General features: G+C 39.7%; 2 protein-coding genes across 3 annotated transcripts in view; both read right to left on the reverse strand.

Annotated features, from left to right (window-relative positions):
• Nucleotides 1-1,822: 1,822 nt before the first annotated feature.
• Nucleotides 1,823-9,746, reverse strand: pttg1ipb (PTTG1 interacting protein b). Of its 2 annotated transcripts, none has more exons than XR_002429133.2 (7): nucleotides 9,533-9,746; nucleotides 9,159-9,214; nucleotides 7,836-7,944; nucleotides 4,762-4,867; nucleotides 2,631-2,711; nucleotides 2,333-2,379; nucleotides 1,823-2,005 (listed from the first exon to the last, which is right to left on the reverse strand). XR_002429133.2 is itself a non-coding variant. In XM_021324433.2 (7 exons), exons 1-7 carry the CDS (start codon nucleotides 9,636-9,638, stop codon nucleotides 1,962-1,964), a joined length of 534 nt encoding a protein of 177 aa, XP_021180108.2. In that variant the 5' UTR covers nucleotides 9,639-9,741; the 3' UTR covers nucleotides 1,823-1,961. The 2 variants fall into 2 exon arrangements, 1 of the variants encoding a protein (XP_021180108.2); XM_021324433.2 differs by having other exon boundaries at nucleotides 2,646-2,711; nucleotides 9,533-9,741.
• Nucleotides 9,747-13,397: 3,651 nt separating this feature from the next.
• myo10l3 (myosin X, like 3) overlaps nucleotides 13,398-25,628 on the reverse strand; it is a 93,330-nt gene continuing 81,099 nt past the window's right edge. The window contains 14 exon segments of the mRNA XM_036139435.1: nucleotides 13,398-13,590; nucleotides 14,902-15,093; nucleotides 16,075-16,530; nucleotides 16,637-16,760; nucleotides 16,897-17,033; nucleotides 19,349-19,556; nucleotides 19,659-19,956; nucleotides 20,136-20,259; nucleotides 22,559-22,716; nucleotides 22,860-23,054; nucleotides 23,166-23,308; nucleotides 24,911-24,966; nucleotides 25,241-25,334; nucleotides 25,523-25,618. Of these exon segments, the coding sequence (XP_035995328.1) occupies nucleotides 13,486-13,590; nucleotides 14,902-15,093; nucleotides 16,075-16,530; nucleotides 16,637-16,760; nucleotides 16,897-17,033; nucleotides 19,349-19,556; nucleotides 19,659-19,956; nucleotides 20,136-20,259; nucleotides 22,559-22,716; nucleotides 22,860-23,054; nucleotides 23,166-23,308; nucleotides 24,911-24,966; nucleotides 25,241-25,334; nucleotides 25,523-25,618 (2,386 nt within the window). The 3' untranslated portion in view covers nucleotides 13,398-13,485.

Consider the following 25,628-nt stretch of genomic DNA (forward strand, 5'->3'; position numbering starts at 1 on the left):
AAAACAATAAAGGAAGAGACATTAAAAACTTTAAGAATATGAAATACTGATCAGGGCCGGTTTATAAAATTGGTGTTATTAAAACATGATTAAATACTTCAATGTAGCATTAAAAAATGAAATATGTGAATAAAAAAGTTAAAGGCATGAGGTGAACTGTATTGATTTAATTTAAAAAGTAGTAAATACTTCAATGTAGCATAAAAAAATGAAATATGTGAATAAAAAATTAAAGGCATGAGGTGAACTGTATTGATTTAATTTGAAAAGTAGTTTTTTAAAGCCAAAGGGAAATGAAATATTGGGTGGAAATGTAATTCTCTGATATTGGCACAGCTTGGATTCAAACCTTGGATCTTCTACTTGGCAGCTCGAGACCTAATCCACTCGACCAAAATACGAGTGCCGTGCTCAGCTGTGCATTATTGAGAGGTCAACTGTGTTGAAAAAGTGGTTTGAAGAAGTGGTTTTTGGTTAATTTTGTCACCACGGTAACTCTTAATGGCGTGAAGTACAAAAAGCACACTTTGATATATAGTTTGTGGGGGGGAGACCCTACGGTTCGGGCTGTATTAACGGTGACAGATGATTAAAAAGGAATAAAGAAACCCCTTATTGGGTGCATAGTATAAGGCCTCCGCCATGCATTTTCAATGCATAGGCGGGCGCCGGGAGACACCCGAGCTAACGATACAGACAGGAGTAAAGCCATTATTAAAGCATCAGAGGCTTCCTTAATACCTCAGCAGTGCCATAAGCTTTTCGCCTGCACGCCATGCTGCATTGATGCAGTAAGTCATACAAAAGGAGGTCTGACTGTACAGTGCATAGGCATGTTTTCAGTAGCCCGACATTACTGTGTTAAACACCTTTGTTAACACAGAAATGTCAGAAATTAAATGGATGTAGAAAATAAAAAAAATAACAGACCAAACAACTGTTCATCCTTTTTATTTTCCAATGTATGATTACATGAACAAAACTCTGATTTGCATGTGATTAAAGGACACTGGTGCCCTGTAAAAAACAATTAAAACGAAACTGATAAAAGTTAAAATAATACGGAGTGATATTTCTTTTCAGGTCATGATAATTTGTGTGCACGTTTCCTTTAATTGAGCCCTCGAATTTATAAAACGTGAGCACGTTTTCCTTAAATTGAGCCCTCGGTAGATCGAGATCTCGAATATACTATAACGTGGTCATGTTTACACGTGTCAAGACAATATTGAGTGCACGTTTTACATATTGTGGCCACGTTTAAGTAGATTGTGCACACAATGTTCTATAACCATGTTCACTAAATTGTGCTCTCGTTTTAATAAATTGTGCCCTCGTTTTACTATGCTTAAAATGAGAGCTCAATTTAGTAAAATGAGCTCACACTATAGTAAAACGAGAGCACAATATAGTAAATTGTGCACACGATTTAGTAAAACGAGCGTACAATTTAGTAAAACGAGTGCACAATATAGTTAAATGAGAGCACATTCTCTCAACATGCAAAACATTTTGCGATGACCCTTCTAGGGCTCCATAAAATCCGACAAAACCAGACTAGAGACGTTTTACAGCAGGCCACAGTGGTGCTGATGCAGAATAAAAGCGAAGCTTGTTAAGCCTGTGAAAACTATTGGGGCATGTCAGATGTTACAACACTGCATTTTGTCTAAAATCCTACAGCATGAATGTTTTAGTTCATCTAGGTGACAACATTGTCCCATAACATGCTTGCTTTACACTTGCCTAGAAAACCATATTAGTTGAAAAATCTTTTAAATCAAGCCTAGACATTAGAGAGCATTTGTTCGTGAAACAAACATTTAGCAAAGAGAAGATTTTTATTTGTAACACTGGCACACTGAAATTAATCCAGGAGATCACAGTTTGTCAACAGATACTCGTATGGCTGTATCTCGTTATTACTGGCGTCCAAAAGATCCTCTTCACTGACACTTCTCCTAATGATCATCCATGCGGGCATATGGATTTTCCTTTGCCATGCCTATAACAAATGTGATAAAAGAATAACATTTAGGAAAATATGTTAAACACTATTTGTTTTGTATGGTTAAGTAATGTTAAATGTGGATTTAAAAAGCATGATTCAATAGTTGGAGATGTGCAATTCGACCCTTGTCCACTAGATGGCAATGGTGACCACTTAAAATGCATTTTACTTTGCAGACTTTAAAAACAATTATTATTGCTTAATGTTTGTTATTCTTCTCTTTCTTCATTCATCTTGGCTGTGTCCTAAAATCCCTCTCTGATATCTGCAATTTTCACCAATCCTCCTTGATGGAGGGAGGATCGAAGGAACAGTTCTCACCGTATTTCTGCCTGATTTCATCATGCCTCAGCTGGATCTCTGTCTTCCTAAAGGGGCGGAAAACAAGGACAAACTGTTGGATGACAGACGACTGACAGCTAGAATGTGCTTTATTGCACACCAAATCTTATTTAAAAAATGTTAATTGACAAGGTTTATGTGCAGACTATAATTAAAATAGGGGGGAAAAGTGGCACTGCTTGGAAAGTATGCTAAATCAGATGCCGGCCACAGAAAAAGAAAATGGTGCACAGTAGACAGAAAACAGGGTTTGATCGGGTTCTTAGAAGACACCTACTCAATAGCCATTCACCTGGCTTTCTGACGGGCCTTCCTCGCTCGGGTCTGTCTCGCCACCTGCGCATCTTCTCTTTTGTTTCTGGGAAAAAAGAAATTTATGAAAAAATCATCTCTGTTTATATATGCAAACAAGTGAATGTCTTAAAGCAAAGATAAAACCCTGGGGAGGTCCAGTGATTTTTTTTAATCTTTTCACATTTTGTTTAGATTGCAACCAAAAACTTAAATTTATCTTAGTGGGATTTTATGCGACACAAAACACAAAGTAGAGCTTAATGAGTGAAGTGGAGGAAAAGTGTTGCTCTGTCTTTATTCCGACCCTTTGACTCTGACATCCCCAAACAAGGTCCAATGTAGGTCCAGTTGCATTCAGAGGCGTCCCAAATTAGTAAACAGAGTCAGCCTGTGCTTAGTTTATTCTCAATATACATGCAGATGTTCTGTGAAGGCTTCAGAGGAGAACATCGTAGTGAACAAGCAGCACTATGAAAACACAGCAGGCAGGTCCAGATGTTAGCGCTGCATTGGTGGTGCAAACCATTAGCGCACGAACCACTGACACCATTTTTTTATCCGTTTTGGTGATCTGAAGTGGCCTGGGTTAATTATCCTTCGATGAGTAACCCCATAAACCTTAAATACTACCTTTACTAATGAAACCTTTTACTCTCAGATGACAGATCAGAGACAAATGTTGTGAAGGTTAAGGCACGGTTGGATTATAAAAGCAATACCCCAAGCTATCACCACTCACAAAGCACTATTCAATCCATTTGTTAAAAACAGCAGGCGTGTGGGACAGCTGTAAATCCACTAAGACTTCAGCATCCACCTAAACTGTCAGGTCGAAAAAGGATTGTATTTATAAGAGAAGCAGCTTGTGTTAACTCTGTAGGAGCTGCAGAGATTTATTGATGGGGGGGATCTATTGACAGGACAACTATCAGTCATGCACTTCACAAATCTGGTATGCATGGAGTGGCAAGAGACAAGATGCTGTTAAAAGAAAGCTAAAATACATCCTGTGTGCCACAAGCCATTTGCCAACAGATGATACACAAGGTGTTCTGCTCCAATGAGGCCAAAATTTTACTTTTTGGTACAACTTGTCTAATTTCTATGCATTGTAGAAAGATAACGCCGCACATCCGAATATAGCATAAAATCGGTGGTGGCGGCGACGTGTGGTCTGGATCCTTTGCTTTTGGTGGATGGGATACAGGGCTGTCCAAGAAGAAAACCTGTTACACACTGCAAAAGTTTTGAGATCGGGGCACATGTTCACCTTCCAGTCGGTCAACTGAGTCCAAACCTACTGCCAGAGCCACAATACAATCGTTTGGATCAGAACATGTTAATGTGCTTGAACGGCCCGGTCTTAAATAAAGAAAACTGCTTTTTACTGCTTTATCCAGTTTGTGAGAGAGAAGAATGGGTAAAACCTTCAGTCTCAAGGCATCCAACGCCAAAGGAGACATACCCCAAAGGTCTTGGGGTTGTGATCGCGGCAAAAGGTGGTTCCGTAAAGTGTTTGAGGGAGGCTTAATACAAAATGCACACCAGTCTTTTTGGGATTTTATTTGTAAAAAAATACATTCTGAAAACTACACATCATTTCCTTTTTTTTTACTATTATATTCTACATTGATTTGGTCTGTCATACAAAAATCCCCCCAAAATACTTTAAAGTTAAATACGGAATATTTTAGAAAGTTCAAACATTTTGAATATGTTTTAAAGCACTGTGCATTAGACCTATCATGAGTCAGGAGTGGTCTGAATAAATATTTTTGGCTAACAAAAGAGAAGATTATGCTACCGTAATCCTATCAAGGAATATTGCAATAAATAAATAAATAAATAAAACAGGAGGTTTACTGCTTCTGACATAAAAGAAAGGTTAAACTCCCTGAGCCAAAGCCCAAAGTCGTTCTTCCTTTACAACCCTGGCTTTTACAAGAGGCTGAGCCTTAAATGCAACAGTGAGAGAAAGTTCTTTGGAGATAGCGGTGTCAGCCCAGCCTTTCAGAATAATGACCCATTGTGTCCCCCTCACCCCCACTCCACCTCCTCCTTTGCCTGTGGACCAGATGTCACTGCCAGCGTGTTGCATGTGACTCGCAGCTTACCCGATCCTCTCACACTTGCAGCAGCAGCAGAGGCAGCAGACGAGAACGGCGACGATGATGACTCCGGCCAACACCGACATCGTGATGATCAGTATCTGGAAGTTGACTGAAAATGTCAAAAAGGTGGAAAGGAGTCAATGTGTGAAAACCTGTGCTTGTACGAAATCAAAAGCAAGATAGAGGACATGTTTCACAATAATGATCTGAGGACTGCGGGGTATGGAATGAAGGCAAGTCGAGACGAGAACAATTTTGGGTCGATTACCCTCGATGGCTTTGTTTCAAACCCAGAACTTCTAAATGAAACGAAGGACTCGTATTTACGTTTTTCACAAGAACACAGAGATTTGTTCGATATACTGAGCAGCAGTTTTACTACCGCTTAACAGCCTTCCATTGGTGCTACTTCTGTTATGTCCATGTTTCGTAAATGTAACGCCATGAAGGGCCCTGGGCCTGATATGACCACAGGTAAACCTCTAAGACTCTGAGTGGACCAGTTATGTGACATATAGTCTTATTTTTTTTTTTAAACTCATCACTTATCCAGCACAAGGTCCCAAAATCATGGAAGGAAACGTTTGTTGTACCTGTGGCCAAAACTAGAGTTCGAAAATAGTTCAATGAGCTAAAGCTTGTGGCACTGACCTCAGTGGTCATGAAGGTTTTTGAGTGGCTGGTCAAAGAAACCCTAATGAAGAAGGTCCAGGGCCACCTTGACCCAATGCAGTTTGAATATAGGGCCATGTCTTTCCCCTCTCTCTCAACCCCCACCTCCTGTCAGCCTACTTTCAATAAAGACCACTAGTGCCACTAGTGCCACAAAATTAAAGACCACTAGTGCCACAAAAGTATTCTGCTTAACTGCTTGTGCAGGCAAAACGAGGGTGCAAAACCAGTCGCAAGGCTTTTATTTGTAGACTCCTCTTCAGCTTTTTATACAACCAGCCACATATTCTGGAATGAAGAAATGGGTGCTGGATTATTTGACTTGTTGGCCACAGGTGGTCAGGGCTGGTTGTCATCCAAAGGTTCTCCACAGCGGTGCAGCTTGTCTCCCCTGTTGGACCTTCTTTATACAAATGGCTGTAACGGCAACCAAAAAGGATAAGCATCTTCTTAAGTGTGCAGACGACAAGCTTTTTTTTTTTGTCTGTTTTAGTATCAGTCTACTCCAGGATGGAGATTTCAAGCGTGGACCAGCTCTGGACGACTCTGTAAAGTGGTGTGATCATCACGCTCTGAAATTAAATCTTCTAAAAACCAAAGACATGACGGTCAGCTTTACGAGAACCTCCCGGTCTAATCCCTCGATTTACCATCAAGTGTTCAGTGGGAACAGTAGAGCGCTGCAAATTCCTGGGTACAGTCATTGACAAGAACTTGAGCTTTGACCATTTGCACAAGAACGCCTGCAGACACTTTATTTTCGCCGCACACTGAACACTTTTAATTTGGACGAAATGCTAAAGGCACAAGCAACTTTGATCAGTCTTGACAGACCACTCTCAGAGGAGTTGACACTTCTCCCCTCTGGGCGGAAATCCAGGCTCCAGAGGTCCAAAAGTAACAGGTATAAATCTTCCATATTACTTATGGCACTTAGAATGATTAATCTCTGCTAGCTAATTACAATGGGTTTTATCACTGACTGAAGAATATATTTGACTACGTTCACTGCAAAACAAATGACTCTGACTCTAAACTCCACTCGTAAAAAAACAGCAGCCAGCTTTGCAACTATCTAATCTCTGACCTGAGGGTTTATGACAATTACCCAACAGGCAGATTATACTACACTAGTCTCAAAGATCACATATTTGAATCTAAACTGTCTGAACTCTCTAAAAAGCTCCAATATTTTAAGCAACATTTTTAACTTGTTTTTCTGAAACTGCTGACGAGGCGTCAGAGGCTGCGCATTGCCCCGATAATCAAATGATTATGAAGATAGTTTGCTGATTGACATTCCAGCCAGCCACCTTTTACACATGGGGCCCATATTGAGAGTAAACTCGCAAAAAATTGGCCCCAGGTGGGACTGCCCATGTCTCACATAATGGTCAGAATTGCTAAAAAAAAAAAAGCTTTTAATTTTTGAAAAATTCTGAGTCAAAAGAAAAAGTCAGATATGATTCCTAGGCGTGATGCGCAGTTTAAAGAGATTTTCTTAGTAGTCTGCCTGCTGAGTCCAGCAGAGGGTGTGAAACTGGTTTTGCAAGTACAGATTGTTTTATCTTTATCTTTATCTTTCAATTCACCAAGTCCATTGCAAGCCCAGGTCCATCTTGAAACTTTGCAGCCAGATTAAAATCCACATTGTCATGCTGGTTGGTTCCTGCCAACAAATCCTTGGTTCCTCACTAATCAGTTTAATGAAAAAGTATCTGAGCTTAAAAAGACTAAACGTGGAGTCCCACAAGGTTCAGTGTTGGGACATATTCTCTTCGATTTTTATTTTATTGATATTTGTTAAATACCTACTAGGCAACGTTTATTTGTTTATGTATGAAACAAATTTTTTGTTTCATACATAAACATGTTTTTTTTTTGTCCTGGGAGTAACCTGAGGAGTTTGTGGAGTGGTTAAACTCATGAAGTGGTTGAATATTAAGTTAGTTTCCAACTAGACTAAAGCAAAACAAAAATGTTTTTGATTTGTTTTGGTAATTGAAAAAAAAGGATTTGATTACCATGGGGATAGATTTAAGTAGAATGCATATCTGCAGTAAAGTTTTTAGGAGTACTTTTACATTATAGCCACAGCTTATTGAAAATGTCATAAACAGTGTATAATCAAAAATAACACACTAAAAATTGTGATACTAACAGTGTTTTATTTGTCAAAACTTCATATTTATTTAATTTTTAATTATCCCATAATTGAGTTACTGCATCGAAGAAACGTTTGTTTTACAAAGAAGACCAATTTTACATTATGTAGGTGCAAGAGACCATAGAAACAGTTTGTTTATTAGGTCAAGTTTTAAAATTCAAGGACTTAATACATTTAGAAATGTTTTAAGTCACGTGGAAAGCTCAAGAATAAATGCTGCCTGCAAATGCAGTCTTACCCCAGCACACACCCCATCGTGCATCATTCAGTGGGCAAACACTGTTGGGGGGCAGGATGTTCTTCACTGGGTACTCAATGCACTGTTGGGTTGAAGAGCACCACAAGCACTGCAACAACAAATAACGCCACAGACATTTTCATTGGTATGTACAATATGCCAGGTATGTGGATGTTCTCATAGGAAACCAGCAAAGAAAAACAGTAAACCAGTGGGTTATTATTATATTTGTGTGAATACAAAAAATTTGAATGGAAGTATTTTTCCTTTTTTTGTGGTCGAAAATAGACCACAAGTAAAAGTTAAAAGTTTTTTAATGTAATGAAGACAAGGTCACTGGCAAAGAGAAAGTAAAAATTGACTGGTTTCTTTTTTTATATACTCCTAGGCAGACACCTGATTCTGTGACCATCACATGACTGTAACAGGAACTATTTCTTCGGTACATGTTGAGGGTGGGGTCTTATTTCCTTTACAAAATAAACACAGATAAACAAGAACATAAAAATAAACACATAAAGAAATGCGACTTTAGATGAGGATAAGTGTTTCTTTAAAGAAGTTGCCATATTTTCATATGGCATTGCAAGCTGGATGTCAACAACACTGTCCCCGACCATATATGGGCAGTGACATCATAAGGTTAAGTTAGCAAAAGGTGAGTACCTCAGAGTAAGTTATTGTGCCAATTCTGTCTTAGGTTTTTATTTCGTATTTCAATATTACGTTTTCACAAAACAAAATGTAATTGTACTCTTGGTTTTATTTTTATTTTATTTTATTTTCTATTGGGGAGGGGAGGGGGGGCGTGGGGCCCCCCTAAAACGTTACTGAAATGTTTTGTCATGGGCCAAATATGGGATGAATGTTTTCGAATAAAATAAAGATTAAACAAAAGGCGTTTTTCTAAATCCTTAACTTAATACAAACTAATCAAAATTGTACATATTTGTTTATTTTATGTTTTGGTGGTTAATCTATTATTTTTTTTCTTGAAGGGTGGTGGGAGGGGGGGGGGTAGACCATACCGTTATGTTGTACTGAGAACAGCGCCACCCAGAGTCACAGCATACAGTAGCAGAATTAGGTGCAAGTCAGAGAATAGAGTTTTTTATTTAATTACATCTAATGACAGGTGATATTTTTCTTATCATAAGGAATTTAAAAATGGGGGAAAAGGCAAATATGTATTTTATTATTATTATTATTACAACCACAACATCGCTGATTTCTGATGAGAAATCGCATTTACAAAAACGTGCACTGGCCATGGCAAAAACAACCAGAAAGTGTTGACTTTTTTCTGAGGGGTGGGAAACTCACAGACACATTCTGCAGACACTCATCGCAGCTGCTGTTGGACTTGAGGCTGCAAGAAGCTGAAACAGAGACAATCTGATGTCTAAGAAATTAAGTACAATAAAAAAAAAAAAAAAAAAGAAGAAGAAGCTATAAGCGTTTGACCCTCTTTGGTTTTATATTGACTTAAAACAACAACAACAACGACAAACAAGAAGGTTCACAGTTGAATGCAACAAAAGCCTCGTTTAAAAAGCTATATGAGATAAAAAAAAAAAAAAGTTATCCAAATCGCCTAACTTTGTTTTTGGTCACAATAAATCCAAGTTGCTGATGTCATGTGACAACCTCCTGACCACAGCCACCGCACATTAACGAACAGCCTGAAGAAAACTCACCCGCAGCCGGAGCCGGAGAGGCTGTCTGCGCTTCTGCTGCAGCGATTATAACAATAACGAGACAGAAGTTAAAAAATAAAGCAGATGAGAGTGAAAACCCCAACATGTTGCTGCCAGCGAGGAGCGAATGGGAAAATGGGAAAAGGAGGCTTTTGTGACTGAGGAGTCAAAGTGAAGGCTGGACGTCTGCTTTACGACGGCGGACGTCACGAGCAGCTGACGCCTCTGTCAAGAAACAGCTGCAGAAAGATAATAATGCTATAAAAATGCGCTGTACGCCTGGCTTTTTTTTCCCCCTTACTGGATTTAAAACTAATAAAAATGTAATTACAGTAGGGGACCATATAAAGGACCAGCTCAGCGTAAATCACGTTCCAGCTGTAACAATTAAGTCATTCTCATGAGTTTAAAGGAGCAGCCATTCGTTTTTGGTGAGCAATATATTGGAGTAGGATTTACATTTGTTTTTACTCAAAATAGCGTAACAATAATTAAAACGATAGTTGCCTAAAGACAGGGGCGGTGCTAGCTATTTGGAGGCCCCACATGCAACTGTTTTGTGGTGCCCCCCGGAAAATAGAAAATAATACACCGTTGTACGGTATTATTTATTTCCAAAATAACTTCTCCTTATCAGTGTTGTGAAAACAGTTGCAGTAAGAAGAGAAATCAGAATCTTGATAACACTAAACTATTTTTTGCATCAATAATGAGTTTATAGTAGCTACTGTGTTATCAGTTAATTTTAGTTTCATTTTTTCATTTATTCTTAATATGGTTTCAATGTATGTTTAAATATGATTGACTGATCAAAGGTGATTATATATATATACTTCCAATTGGTAAAATGATCAGAGAGCATAGGATTAATTTCCGTTATGTTGATGACACGTAGCTATAGATAGGAATATTTTGACCAATCTGTCTGCATGATTTGATTGAATTTGACTTTGTAAAGTGCCTTGAGATGACATGTATTGTGAAATGGTGCTATATAAATAAAATTAAATTGAATTATGAAACTTCCAGTTGGTTGTGGCATATGTCCGCTCACATAGACTCTGTGTCTGCTAGAGATTTCTTCCTGTTAAAGGGAAGTTTTCCTTTCCACTGTTCCTTCATGCTTGTTTAGGTGGGATTCATGCAAAGATATTTACTCAAGCAATTGACTGGATGTCCTTACAAAACTTTAAATCAGATTTGAATAATAACCTGAACTTGGCCACAATGTTTAATAATTAGTTTCGAAATGCGATGTATGTATTAGGCCCGGGGAGTAAAGCGCTGTGAAGGCCTATTTTCTTTTAAGGAATTGTTCTCTATTATTCTGATTCTTTTAGTAGCTTTTTTCAAGGCCTAAACATGCATGACAACTTACTAAACTTTACCCAAAATTACCTACTGCTTGAAACAGCAGGATTAAAAATGGGTGTAGCCAAAAGGGTCTACAGAACCGCCTAGAGAGAGATGGGCTTAAAGAGCGATTTTTGCCAGTTTTTGACATTAACACGCGGCAAACTTTGACAAACACCTCCTCGTCAACTTGAAACTGCGTCAGAAGACAGATAACATGTTGGTCTTCTTTTAGAGCACAGACGGTTTTAGTTGGAGGGCGTGGGCGTGGCGGCGTGGAGCAGTGCAGCTTCACGCCATGACCATACGTTTGGCTCTAATTTCCACATATATTATCGGCTTTGCACCAAAATCAATATGATCCTGGTCCAACCCTACACAGGATTCCAGCCCAACATTTGGTGGGCGTGGCCTATTTGCTCCACAGCACCCACTAGCAGCACTAAAAGAATCAGCTTCAAGCCATTCTGTGACCGAAGATTTTGAAATTTAGTTCTCATATGTAACATCTCGGGACCTACAAAACAGTCTCATGAAGTGATGGGCCAAACCCCACAGCATGTCGGCCATTTTGTCCCTTTTACACACATTGTATCTGAGCGAACTCCTCCACCTTCTGATGTAGATTTTAAAATCACTAAGTATACTCTTAAGGCATTAGAGGTCAAAAGTTATCAAATGTTTTTGTGCTTTTAGAGGGTGTCAGTGAATGTTTGTTGGATAACTGTCAACTTAGCTGTCGACCACCATAACACAGCATTTCTGTATTAAAAATATTTTTCTTGGTCTCATGTGATCATATTCTTCAAGAAACCAAACTTTGAGTTCTCATTAGATGTAATCCATAATCATCAAATTAAAGATATCTGTAATGAATTAATACACATTTATTTTTATACAATGAAACAGTGAAATAAATCAACGTTTTGATTATATGCCTTTAAATTTACTGTGTATGTGCATGTATCCAAGTTAGTTCACCGTTCTGCCCTGTCCTTGTCCTGCTCAGGACGAGCTTGAATAAGAGTTTTCTAATGATTCAGTTTTTTACCTGGTAAGAGAAAAAAATCTGAGTGCATAAAATATTAATCAGATTTATACTTCTTGATTTTGTTGCAATTTATTCATGTTAGACGCATATTGTTCAGAATCAGCATAAAATCACAACACAAACAATGTTTCAAATACAATAATTTATTAAAGCGTTTTAAATTCTGATATAAAACATTTTCAGATTTTTTTTTTCTTTTAATTTTTTTTTTTGCCTCATCAAAACAATCAGAAGTCTCAAAAATACAGTCATTATCAACGGGAAGGTGGCTCGCTCTCTGGTGTGGCCGCCGGCAGCTGACCAGAGCGTCCACCGTAGGTGAAAATGATCGAGACGTAACGGAGGACAGTGATCTAATGTGAGGTAAATATTAAGCTCATCATGTTGAGATTGTATCACTCTTACCATGAACTATACTGCAGGTTGGTTGGCATCCATTAAATAGTAAAAAAAGAAAGGGAGTTTGAGCTTGTTTCTAACAGTCAGAGAAGTCAAGAAACACAACACAAAATGGAGACAGTACATGTTGTCCATTTCAGCATCATTTTCTGTCCATAAAAGCACAAATAACACTAACAAGTCATTTCGAGCACGTTTAGCTTCCTTGTCTCTCAAATCCATTGAGTGTTTTTAATAAATAAATATACCACACCCTCACCTGGCTGCTGACATGTCTAAAAGCAAAAGAAGAAGAAAAAAAAACACACACACAACCAAACTATGCTCACAAATGCTATGAACTGCTGTCATGCTTTCATTCTAAAGACATATTTTGGCCATTTTTTATTCATACATTCAGCTCACATTTGTTCTTGTTCTGGGACATAAGCTTAAATATTCTGATATTAATTATTTGCAACCTATAAAAAAAGATTTTAGACTTTTAATCGATGTATCCAACATCAACTTTTACCTGTTTTGGTTCTTTTTTTTTTTTTTACCTGTTGGGGGTGAATTTCTGCATCACAAATGTAAATAACACAAATATTCTGCTTCTGCAAGGCCACATTTTCGCTGTTAAGTAAGGCAAGTTGAGGGGGCTTAATAAATACCCTGAGGGGATCTCCGGTCAGGAGAACATTCATTAGAAAGGGGCCCAAAAGTCTAGCAAAAAAAATAAAATAAAATACAAATCTTATAAATAAAAGGTGCCAACTCTATCAGTGTGCAAATGCCACTGTAGCACATTCATGGAAGTGTGTTAGATTTTTCTAATTTGGTAATTTTGATGTGACAGTATTTCAAATGATTTTTATTTTTATACTTATTTTTCAAGAAACATGTGACATGACCAGTGTAAATCTCAAGGTAAAGGTCGTTTGGAGATTGAAGAAAGCAACGTTATGGAGATCCAAGGGGACAAACATTCAGAATCTCTGCGCAAAAAAAACGTAGGAGAAGCAACATGTTTGGGTAATTCAGAGATTTCTGAACGGAGAATGTTAAATCTCAACTCAAAAAAATCCCAGGTTGTTCCTCCTCTCGTCTCTCCACCGCCTCTCCGTGGCGGATGTGCAGCTGAGCTGGTTTGGCGTCGTTCTCCGGCAGATCACCGGATCCAGTTGGTTCCATAGCTGGACACAGATTTCACGCTGCAGCGCTTCTTCACGATCATGTTAATGTAGGCTTTCATGATCTTCGTGATTTCTCCCACCTGGCAAAAATGGGGGAAAAAAAAAAAAAGGGGGGGGGGTGTCAGTGGCTATGCATGCATGAAAAATTTAAAGTGACGAAACTGCAGCTCAGATGCACAAGGCCTTGCAAGTAATTTATATCCCTTGACTGTGGCGTCTCTGCATTTGGCGCTGCCAGATGCTGCTTTAAATAATCAGTGGAATTGGATCATTCTTTATAGAGTAATACTGTATAAGTATAATACAATTATTTTATAAACATGTGTGCATATAGATCTAAGTCTTTGCCAGAGTACTGACAAGCTGAGTAGGCTAAATCCTCTTGAGGCGCCCTGATTGGGGCCGTCCCACTAACGCCTTTAAATAATGAACTACTGATATCCCTGTGTGCCTTCCCACGCTCTCAGTTAGACAGCCGTGGGGCACAGCTACTACGGCCCCAAGCTTGGATTAAATAAAAACACTGGATTTTCACACGTTACATTTACGTTCTGTCGGATAGCGTGCCGCCATCTAGTGTTGGTTATCTTTACTAGCTACCAGGACAAAAAAAAAAAAAAAAAAAAAAAATCAGGTAGATTAAACAATGAAGCGCAAATTAAGCACTTTGCCACTTGAACAAAAAATTAGAGATTTAACGTTAAGGACCTCACCAGCCAGTGGACTTTAACATCACCAAGATGGAAACCTGCTCTTTAAAAATAAACACTCTTTAAACACCAAGTGGTTTTTGAAAAGTTTGCCCAGATGAAAGACCGATGTGCATCTTTTCTGTTCTGGAGATGAACAATAGGAGTGATGCTTTATTTGTAATTTTATGTTTGAATAGAGGTGTCATTTTTGAATTGCATTTATAAAAAATGGCATTACTAGTGTGTTGGTTTGCTCTATTTTATCTTGCTCATTTGAAATGGATCAGTGCCAGGGTGTTGGCATCACAGAAGAATTAGCTGCTGCTAATGTGTTGAGTTATTTATCATGCCAGAGACGCCACTGCGCCTTCAACTTTTCACAGCTGCAACCGCAAACATTAATGTATTTTAGCTGGACTTGTGATAGACGAAGACAAAGTAGTGCATTATTATGTTTTTTTTTCTTTTACATATAAAAACTGAAAATTGTCCCATGCATTTGTATTCAAGGCATCTAAATGCCTGGAACCTTTACTTTCTTTTTAGAATCAGGCACCTCTTTGTTTTCGACTACCGTGTAAAATACAAATAAAACACAGAAAAGTTTGCGGCTGCAGTGAAACAAATGTGAGAAAGTTTAAAAAAGGGTATAAATTATTTTCCAGCCTATGAGAACAAAGCTACGGGTGAGAAGTGGACCTCTGGTGTCTCGAAGAACATTTCTCTCTCATCCACGGTGATCTTGTAGGTGCAGGACTGCGGAGCACCGAAGAAGACGATGTGCTCGTAGGGGAACGTCTCCAGAGGCTTTGGCTCGCCTCTCTTGTAGACGGACACGTTCTCGGCGCTAACGCTCAGCCAGAGGTCATGTGGGAATCCTCCTTCTTTGAACTGCGAAGACCCAAACATGAGACAAACATGATTTCAGACGACAAATTAACAACCGACAGGAGACATTTAGAGCAGGGGTTCCTAAACTTTTCACTCTGCAACCCCCAAGATAATAGTACCAGAGACTGGCGACCCCCTTTGGTATATAATATTCTTGTACACCTGTGACTTCATTTTCATAATTTACACATTCATAAAAAATTTATTAGGGCAATCATGGATTAAATAAAAAATTTTCGCTAAAAAATAATTAAAAAAAAACTAAAATTAAGATTAACTTCATGTATTTCTGAGAAAAAAAATCAGATGTCCAAATGTTGTAAATATTCAAGAGTCAACCCATCATTTTCCACGATGAAAGGCATAAATTTACTATATTAAATAGATATTCTCTGATTTCTCATCTCACGACCCCAACTTTGTGAACCCCTGATTAGGGCTGGACGATATAGAATAAAAGCATATCAATAAAATAGAAATCATATTGATCGATATCGATAATTATCAAAACAATTCAAAATATACATTTTAAGTGCAGCCCTGGCCATTTTATGCTGTTGCTTGATGACTTATTTTTAGATAAATGGATTCAAACACAACCCTTTATTGAACCAACTTTTTACGAAAACTGTAAGTGTTGAAAAAAAAAAAAAAAAAGAACACGTGCTCTCTAAACTCTTTGAAGGCTGATGGAGCTTTCCTGCGTTTGTGATTGGCTGGGAGGATGCAATGACTGTAGTATTAACCTACATGATAGGCTAGAATGAACTGTTCTTTTACTGAACTTTTTATTGACCCCTGTTTTTTATATTGAACCATAAGTCTATTGAACGATATATATCGTTATTGAATTATCGTCCAGCCCTACCCCTGATTTAGAGGATTCAAGAACACTGATTAAAACTGAGCGCTCTGTTTTAAGGATTAGACAGGGTTGAGATCTTCTCATAAGCAGTCTGCTTTCATGTATATAACAATTACCTCGACGTCGAACAATGTGGATCCATATCCAGGCCATTCCTTTATTATGCTCATGTATTTGAGCATGGCCTGGTGCTGATCCAGACCCTTGAGGTGGGACCACTTCTCCACGATGCTAGCCCTGGTGGCCGACATCTCCTCCTTTATCCACATCTCCAGCATCTGCTCCTCCTCCATGCGCTGCTTCTTCAAGGAGCCCGTCTTCAGGCCGCGGCGCAGCGTGCCGTCCAGGAAGCTGGTCCTCCTTCGCTCCAGGGTCTGGCCCGACCCGGAGGCCCCGCCTGCCTTGGTGAACTGCAGGATGCGGCTGCGCAGGCGGCCCACGGGGTACACGCTCTCCAGGCTCCAGGTGAGCCGGGCTTTGTCCCCGAACAGGAACTGCAGGCGCAGGGCGGCGAGATGCTGCAGAGTCTCTTCGCGAGCGGGAAAGTGGCCACGGGTTAGACTCTCATGGGCCTGACAAAAAAAAAAAAATTGGGTATATTTTCATTTACATACCTGTCATTTTTTTTTTTTTTTAGCAATGTTGTTGACATTTCTTTTGAAAAATGCTAAAACAAACCTGCTCAAACATGAAAGCAAACTCCACTCCTTCCTTTGGCATGCTTTCAACATCCAAGAAACAGTAGAGTTTAAAATACAGCTTCCACTGGCCGTCCTCCTGAGCATCGGCACTGCCAGCCAGTCTGGGGGGGAGAAAGCCGTAAATCTGTCACTCCCACATCTGGTTTTGTCTAATTTTATTATCTTGTCTTCATATCGTTGGCATCCCCAGGACACAGATTTAGACCATATCTGAGGCAATAAAACATTCAAACGTACCTTTCAAACTTAGCCAGAACATCAGCCACAAAGACCCTGCTCTCCACAGCTTTGTCAACGGTATTGTTGTGCTCAAAGAGAGCGAACATGTTCCTGCTGTCCTCCATAGCCAGACCTCGGATCAGCTTCTCCACCACCTGACAATAGAAAGGAAAAGCGACGTTTAACAAAGCCGCCTTTTGCTCGTGGGAAAAACTATTGCGGGGCTCAGCCACAGGAGGAAACAAGGAATTAACTACACAAATAACCAACAAGACTGATAAATATTTCGAATTGCAGAAAGTACAGCAATATCCCATTTTCACAACAGCTTCTAGGAAGGAGGAGCTCAGCCACAGCTGGATCCATGTGACATGAAAGCAGAAAAACTTTTCTGAAAAAGCATTTCTTTCTTTTTGGCTGCAGCTCTGAACAGGCCAGACTCGGGACGACACACGTGTGAGGGTCTACCTAGCTGCCTAAATAAAAGACTGCTTCCTCTATATCCACCAAAGCTCTACCAGACATAAACATATAATACAAGCCGTCTGAAACTGGCTGTCTGACTCTCTCCACGGTTTTCCTTTCAGTGCCGTGATGAAGACGGCATTTGAAACCGCAGCTCCGCTCACCTGACGGCTTCTCTGTTCTTTGGACTTGCTCAACGTGTTCTCACAATATTAAAGGATTAATCCTCTGAAATTTTTATTATTTCTAATTCAGCAAATTATAATTTTATTTTTTTACAATTTTTATTAAAATAATCCCTTATTTTCCTTTGTGAACTGGTTGTATGATCATCTAGCAGCTGTTAGAGTTCAGCGGGTAATTTGACCTCATCCCCAACATCAAAACGAACTTTGGTTCTTAAAGATATTCACACTGAACAGGGATAAAACCGCATCATGTTATCAGCTATTGGTTTCAGGTTTGTTCTGTTGTTCCTTCTCGCTACTTTATCCTTGTTCTTTATTAGTGTTTTGCTTAGTTTAGTTAAATGTTACTAGCATAGTTAAAGAGTATCTTTTAAAGGGGACATATGCTTTTCAGTAATTAATTTTTTTACATTTAAATGATTTAGTTGTGGTCTATATAAAGTGGAACTGCAACGCTTTGGTCTAAATTCCTCGTTTTTGTTGCCCCACAGCTCCGTTTTTTGCTCCTGTTCTGAGGTGCGTCTGAGAGCAATTTGTTTTGGTGACGTCTCTTTAAATGCAAATGAGGCACTTGACACCCCGCCCCCCCTCCAGGTCACAGAGCATTCCACTCCACCCAGTTCAGCCATTTCTGTAGTATGCTAGGGGACGGTGTAACAGATTGTGTGGGTTAATACACCCAAACGACCGAATGTATTCACTCATTCACTTTTCGCTTCGGCATTCTTGAGCTTGGACTACAAAATCGTAAAGAACGAGCACAAAGTGCTTTACAGCACAGGGGATAAAATACAAAACACCACAAAATAAAATACATATAGATAAGATACATACAATCATAGCAGCCCTTGGGGGAAGTGAGTATAAAATGCTTGCTTCAAAAAAAAGAATGTTTTTAGTTGTTTGTGCAGATAAAGCGGTAGTGGATTCCACAGTCTGGATGCGACAGCTAGGAAGAACCTGTTTCCTAAAATGGATTTGCATTAGCACGTTTCTGTTCAGAAGATCTCAGACTGCGAGCAGAAGGGTAAGGCTGAATAGTTTAAGAGGGAGCCTATTCTTGCAGGGCTGTAAAGGTTAGTGCCAAAACATTTTAAATTTACGCAGTAGACACCGGGAAACCAGCGTAGAGCTTTGAGGACAGGAGTTATGTGAGGTCTTCTGCTTGTACGGTTGTACCTGCTTCATACCCTTGTACGATATGATACTGATAATACATAGAAGAAAATTGAGCAAAACACTGTTTTTTTCTCGTCATTATTTTGTACTTGCACATCCTGTTTCTGGAAATCCAGCGCGAGGGCTGCAATAACTGAACTCAGTCAAGATGCAGGGGAAATCCCCCAAATATTTCTTATGCATGTTGCCGGGTGGAATGGACCGCCGTTTTGGTTCTTCGATCCCGGCAGCATGCCTTTAAAGCACGCACAGCTGATCGATTTGCATGGTAGTAAAATGACACGTAACAGGGTTTTGCAGTTTAGTTGTTAATTTCAGAATGACGGTCTGAAAGGGGCGATGAATCTTTGAAATACCAGCAAAATATAAATAGCAATCCGATTGACCTCTAACAGAAAACAGAGGATCTCATCATTGGATCTTTGATCAGGACAATGATCCAAAATATAAAAGGTAAATAAATCCAGAAAAGATTCACCAGAAGACTAAATACTGTGCTGTTGGCAAAGCGGGTTGTAAAAAAGTATTTCAAAGTAATAACAGGAGTTATAATGTCTGAAAAATGAAGTCTTAAAGTAGGATTTTACTCCCTACCAACAAATTTGCTATCGGTAACCAAGGGATTGTATTCCGCTCACCTCCCCAGCGGTGGTGTGAGAGTTGATGGAGATCTTGCAGGAGCCTCCTCCGTGGCAGTAGACTGTGGTGGTCATTTCCTGTCTGGTGAGAAGTGCCATGATCTCCTCCTGGGACGGAACGAACTCTCTCGTCTTCGTCTTCTTCAGAGACTCCCCGATGAAGTGGGCGAACATTTCGATCTCTGTCCCCGGAAAAAGCTCCTTAATCCTGGAGGAAAATGAAAATGCGGAGACACAAAGACAGACGCTCAGACCAGAGGTTTACGCTTTGCGTCGCTTTACCGCTCGGGCCCGAAAAACAGATCTTCACCGTTTCAGGTGAAACTTGAGGTAGCGCAGGATTCCTCGGCTGGGCAGGAAGGTGCAGCTCATGCAGGTCAGGAGATGCCAGTGGACACGGTTGGCGGGACTGTTGGGGTGGGGGACGTGATTGGTTTGCTTGATCAGCTGACAGTAAACCTCGTCTCTTAACGGCCTCAGGTCTTGACAGGTCTGCAGGATTCCCTGGATGATTGGCACGGGGTCTGACACGGCCTCCATCTCCTGGAGCGAGTTAAAAATCTTCACGGCTTCATCCTGCAGGCTGGTATAACCCTTTTCCTTTTGCACTGAGCGAGATAAAGAGGGCTACAGTTAATGTTTCCACAGACACAAGTTTTCATTTGCAATCACTTTGATTGAAAACCATAAACTAAAACATCAAATAAACTAAAAGACTAGTTAAGAAGACAGAACGCAGTGTAAAAAAAAAAAAAAAAAAAAAAAAAAAAGGGATAAAGGCACTCACAGTGGACGCTGACATCTCCATAAGGCAGAGGTAGAAGGGGGGAGTGCAAAGGATGCTGGGTGTGCCTCAGGATGGGGTTCCTCCAGTACGTCTGCTCCACATCATCCACATTCAAACTGCTCTCCTGTTCCACCAGAAGAGCAAAATAGTTATTTTATGCCTTTATTAACTATCCGGTTCTTAATAATTACACTTCACAGCATATTCCAAAGATGGCTGGAGCGCGTGGAAATATTGCTGCACTGTAAGAGCAGGCGTGTACGTTGATTATGTTCAAAGCATTCGGCAAATACATGTCCTGTAATGCTTTCCCGGCAATCTTATTTGCCGGGAACATCCTGAATCAGGATGTTGCCAAACATTGTTGCAATGTGATACATTCACCTATTCGTATTAGAGGTTTCTGCACCCCGACAATAATTTTTAGCCTTGCTGAGAATTTATGAAGCAATTTTAAGCAGCTTTCTGTCTGGAGGACTGATGCAGATAATAAAAACTCAAGCCTTTGTATTCGTCTCTGATTATAGTCAGCCAGCCAGCTCAGGGACTCAAAGACTAAAGTTGAGTTATGAGTCAACGTGTGGCTATCGCAAAAACACACGATAAAACCTATGATTTGCGGCTCGCGCTGTCTTCTCCTTCCTCGTCGTTTTTCATGGCTACTAATGAACACGACGCTGTAGCTTTGACAGCGTGAAAAGGTATAATTTCATTTGAAACGAGTCTAAAAACACTTCCTTCTGTCTCCCAGCGACCAGCACAGCCAAGTCTGGACACCATTCGAAGAGAGACGTGCCCTGGAAGCCCCCTGTCGACCGGTAAGGCTAGTGCGTAGTAATTTCTACAAAGTGAAAGGTGCCTGAGGGTAGTGCAGCATTCATTGTTGCAGAGATTGTTCATTGCGGCACATAGCGGCCGCGGTGCCAAGAATGTTACAATAATTTTCTTGGAGCGCCTCCAGCCCAGTGTGGGTGTGATGAGGTTATAGCCTTGGGACGAGGCCAGCGCCGTCCTGCTTTAACATTTTCTGGTGATTAATTTACACCAGAGCACTGCTGCCATTACCTCCCACACAGCTCACCCAGTACCCCGAGCTACCCCGATATTAAGCCAACGCAATCTCTGAATGGAAGGCATGTGCGTTTTTAAAACAGTCAGGGAGCCGACACACAGAAAGGAGAGCGCAGTAGAGGACTTCCCGAGGACCCTCTGGAGCAGGGGTGTCAAACTCATTTTGGTCTAGGGGCCGCATACAGCTTAATCTGATCTCAAGAGGGCCACACGAGTAAACTCATTGCAAGATTAAATAGAACTAATAAAAGTGGACTTGTTGTTGATTTTTATATTAAATTAATTTCACTTTTACACAATATATTATGAATAACCTCAGCGTTTTTAAGAAAAGTATGTGCAATTTCAACAATACTTTTACTCAGTTAAACATTTTGTTCTTGTGCATTATGCATAAGAACTGATCACAGTGATTGTACAATGTTGAAAAACATTTATTCACATTTTTTGGAACTTAAAAACTCTGTCCTGCATGACAAAATACATCAAACAGATAAAAATTAAGAAATGATTTAAAATCAATTTTCCACATCTGAAGCTCAGTGCTACCATCTGCTGATTCAAACACAGCGCCCCCCGTGGACAATATAGGAACTGCAGCTTTTCAATTAAACGAAGTACATGTTTTTTTTCAATAATTGTTTTATCATTCTCTTTCTTTTATCTCCTCTTTCTTTCACCTTTTCTTTTTATTCTTGTTCTTCCTTTCCTCTCCTACTTTCCCATTGTAGTGTCCATATCAATTGAGATATTCCCCGCAAGAATCATAATAAAACTATTCACATTCATAAATCAAGCGGAGCACTATGGCAAAAGCAGTACTGCTCCACTTGTGAAAGTCAAATCTGATGAGCACTTTTTGGCATTAAGACAACAATTATTATTGCCACATTGCCAGACAGGACACTGGAAAAAAATAAATTATTATTTTTTTTTTTTAATAATGATAATGCAATTACCCACCGGGCCAGACTAAATTGTTCGGCGGGCCGGAACCGTTTGACACCCCTGCTCTAGAGAGCCTTCACGTTCTAGGTAAGTTTCAAATCTGGTGTAAACACGTTTGTGCCAAGTTAAAACTACAAGGGTTACTACTGAATATCACGTCAGAAAAATCGGAATTTATTGAAGAGTGGTTTTGTTGTAGAAAAGAAATGCACAGCACACAGTTCAAGTACCTCATTTCACAACCGTGTGTGTCCCTGCCAAAGGTCTGCTAGACTAGAGAGAATATTTGTCATTGCCCATATCTTAATGAAATGTTTAACATGAGAATTCTTAAAGCCATCAGTCCTCAATAAACCGGGACTGCGTCACAAAAAAGAGAGACGAACGGAAAACGTTTATTATACCTTGATGTCCCTGATGAGTTGCTGAGTTGGCGTTTCGATGGGAACCTTGTTGTCTATCACTCCCTGTATGGCGTTCGCCCACCGCATGGCTTCATTCAGCATCTTAGTATACAGCCGGTAAGAGTGTTTACGCCCATAAACAATAAGATTCCAGTAACCTGAGAGGAAAGGAGAGAAGAGACACAGGATGCATGCAGGAGTGAGAGATCAGGATGTGCAAAAAAAAAAAAGAAAAAAAAAGAGAGAAAACGTGGAAACACTGAAACATTTGTATCATAGCAGCGACTGATGTTAAACTGACCTGTCTCCTTGAAGACTTTTTCATCCGGTTGCACCACAGAACAGAGGCTGTTCAGGACCAGGGTTCCCAGTTTAGTGGCGTTGCGCTCTGACGACTTGTAATAGTCGAGGGAGTTTGTGGTGAGAACAAACCAGCGCTTCTTCAGCTTCAGGGAAGTGCTCTTAGCTCCTGACTTCATCTCTTTATGCAGCCAGCCTGATAATTGAAACGGACATGGACCGCTACTTAACTAGGAACTTAGTTCAACATTAAAGAAGATTCCTACAATTTCAATCTGCTGTCTGGATGCGGGTGAACCAGACTCACCTCGGACCAGGAACTCCTGCCCATCTACTCTTGTGTCTCCTTTAGATTTTTGCAGCAGGCCGATCCAGTGGTGCATCTCCTCGGGCGTGTCTGTGTTGCAGTGGATCACTCGGTTGGCCGTGATGATCACAAAGGAGTTTGGTCTGGAGAGAGAAAATGTCACTTTGGGGATTTTTCTTCAAAAATATAATGGCGTTTTGCAAAAGTGTTAAGCCACAACACCTCAGATTTATCCGTCTTCCCTCCACCTTTCTCAGCTATTTTAAATGGTCTGGTGAAAAAGTCCTTTAAGATTTCTGGAGGCTTTTGGCTTCTTATCCATTTACAGAGTAAACGACCATTTACAGAGGAATGTCTTCAACTGTTAAACCATTTAAGGTGCTGGTCATTTGATTACTTTGGCTTTTCGTAATAATTCTGTATCTGAGATTTTCTGGAATGAAAATGAATTGCTTTGAAATGTTTTCTCACCTTGGGTTGGGAGTAATTCAGACCCAAATTGACATTTGGCAAAACACAGAGATCTTCTCAAATCATCTTAAAGGTTTTTGCTTAATTTGGCAGCAATATAGGGATTATATACAAAAAACATGTAAGATCAACTTTTCAAAAGGTAACTTTCTAAATAATAAAGTTTAGAAAGATTAGGTTTTTTCACCTCTATTTTATCAAAAATACTTAGTTATCAAGAAAGATAAACTGGAAATCCATATAATGTTATGAGAATTACTTGGAAATAGAGGAACGGTATGAAATAAGGCTAAGAACTGGTGAAGGCATGAATTGACTTGGAGGAACTATGTAATCTATGAATTATTGTGGCATAAAAAGGCTATTAAGACCAAGAGATGAACTACGAAATTTGTTACTTCTCTACACGTAACAGCAGCCTGTCATAAAAAGCAGAACCAGATTTTGTTCCAATTTTTTTTAAAGACATGATTTTCAGATAGTGGTGTCACAACCCCAGCAAGTCATGCTGCAAGATTTTGTATAATCAATTTTTTTTTTTTTTTTTTTTAAATCGCAGTTTTAATTTTACAAGTAGATCTGTAAATGTATAAAGCAGGAAAACTGATTTTACTGTTAAGTTCTGGCTGCACACAACTTGCTGGTACTGCCCTGAAATAATCAACGAGTCATTAAACAGAGAGGAGCCATGCTAATGCTAGCATTAGCCTCAGCATACTGCTTTGGAGGAAAACATTGCTAGCATTCGACAGGCATGGGATTTTAAAAACTGTAGCTGTATGTGTTGAGTTATACATTTGGAAACAAGTATATTTACGTTAGGATACTGTTAGAAAATGTAAGCATTCCTGCACTTTGAACAAAATACCTGTCCAGTCAGTAAAAATAGATATTGACTGCAGCCTAGTAAATAAAATCGGGTGAAATAGGAAAGAATCTCAACTATATTTAACTAATATTAACTATATTTAAATGCTTTTTCTTAAATGAACCGGACCTTGACAGTCCTGTTTTATCTGCTATTATTCTCCATTTGTCTTCCCCACATTTTTAACAGACCAACCAACCACAATGATGTTACAAAGAGGTACTAAAAACGCGAGAGAGTGAGAGCAGCCAAAATCCAAAGAAACATTCCAAATACCTTCAAAAAGCCTAGAAATTTGTTGGTTAGGACTCAGTTAAAAGAGTAAAGAAAGTCAGATTTTTTTGGGGGCAAAATATGAAAAAAAATTGAAAGGTGTTTTTAGATGAAAGAGTATTTAGAAACTCACCTGTCTGGGTTGTCTGAGGCACAAACAGAATCAATCAAACCCACATCTAGTGTCCCCTAGAAAGAGAAAAAAAGTGGTGTGAAGGAAATTATCTGCTTTTTAAAGTGCAAAATACTTCAGCTATTGTCGGCTATTAAAAGGGGGCAAGAGAGAAACTGCAGGTCAAGTAAGTTAACCTTTGGTACAGATCAGAGAGCTACAGTTTCTAATTTTCTAAATTACAATATAACCTCAAAACGGAACCAGATCAGAATCAGTTACATGGTCCTTCGGCGCTGTCTGTGAAATAAAATAAAATGAAATAGCTGAGGCTGGAGCCGAGGCGCTCACCACAGCATTCTTTGGGTTGGCCTGTTCGTGGTGCATCTCCAGGAGCTGCTCCGGGCTGGCGCTGTGGACCCGACTCAGCACATTGAACCAACCACTGAGTGGGTCAGAGGGAGTTCAAAAAACACAAAGTCAGCAAACACATAATTGCAAATTAAACCGTGAACTTCCACCGGGCAACCACAAGGGGGAACTTCATTTCTGCACTTTCGGGTCGAGCCAATAAAAGAAAGTGCCGCTCGGAAGAGAACAAGATGGTTGGGAACGACGGGAATATAAATTCACCTGGCATCTTCAGGGGACTCTGCGTAGATGTGATAAGTCCTCTCCTCCGTGACGATATTCAGCGCGTTTTCCTTCTCATGATTGTCCACAATCTCCCTTTATAAAC

This window comes from Fundulus heteroclitus, chromosome 7 (genome assembly GCF_011125445.2).
Source record: "Fundulus heteroclitus isolate FHET01 chromosome 7, MU-UCD_Fhet_4.1, whole genome shotgun sequence".
NCBI classification, from domain to species: Eukaryota; Metazoa; Chordata; class Actinopteri; order Cyprinodontiformes; family Fundulidae; genus Fundulus; species Fundulus heteroclitus.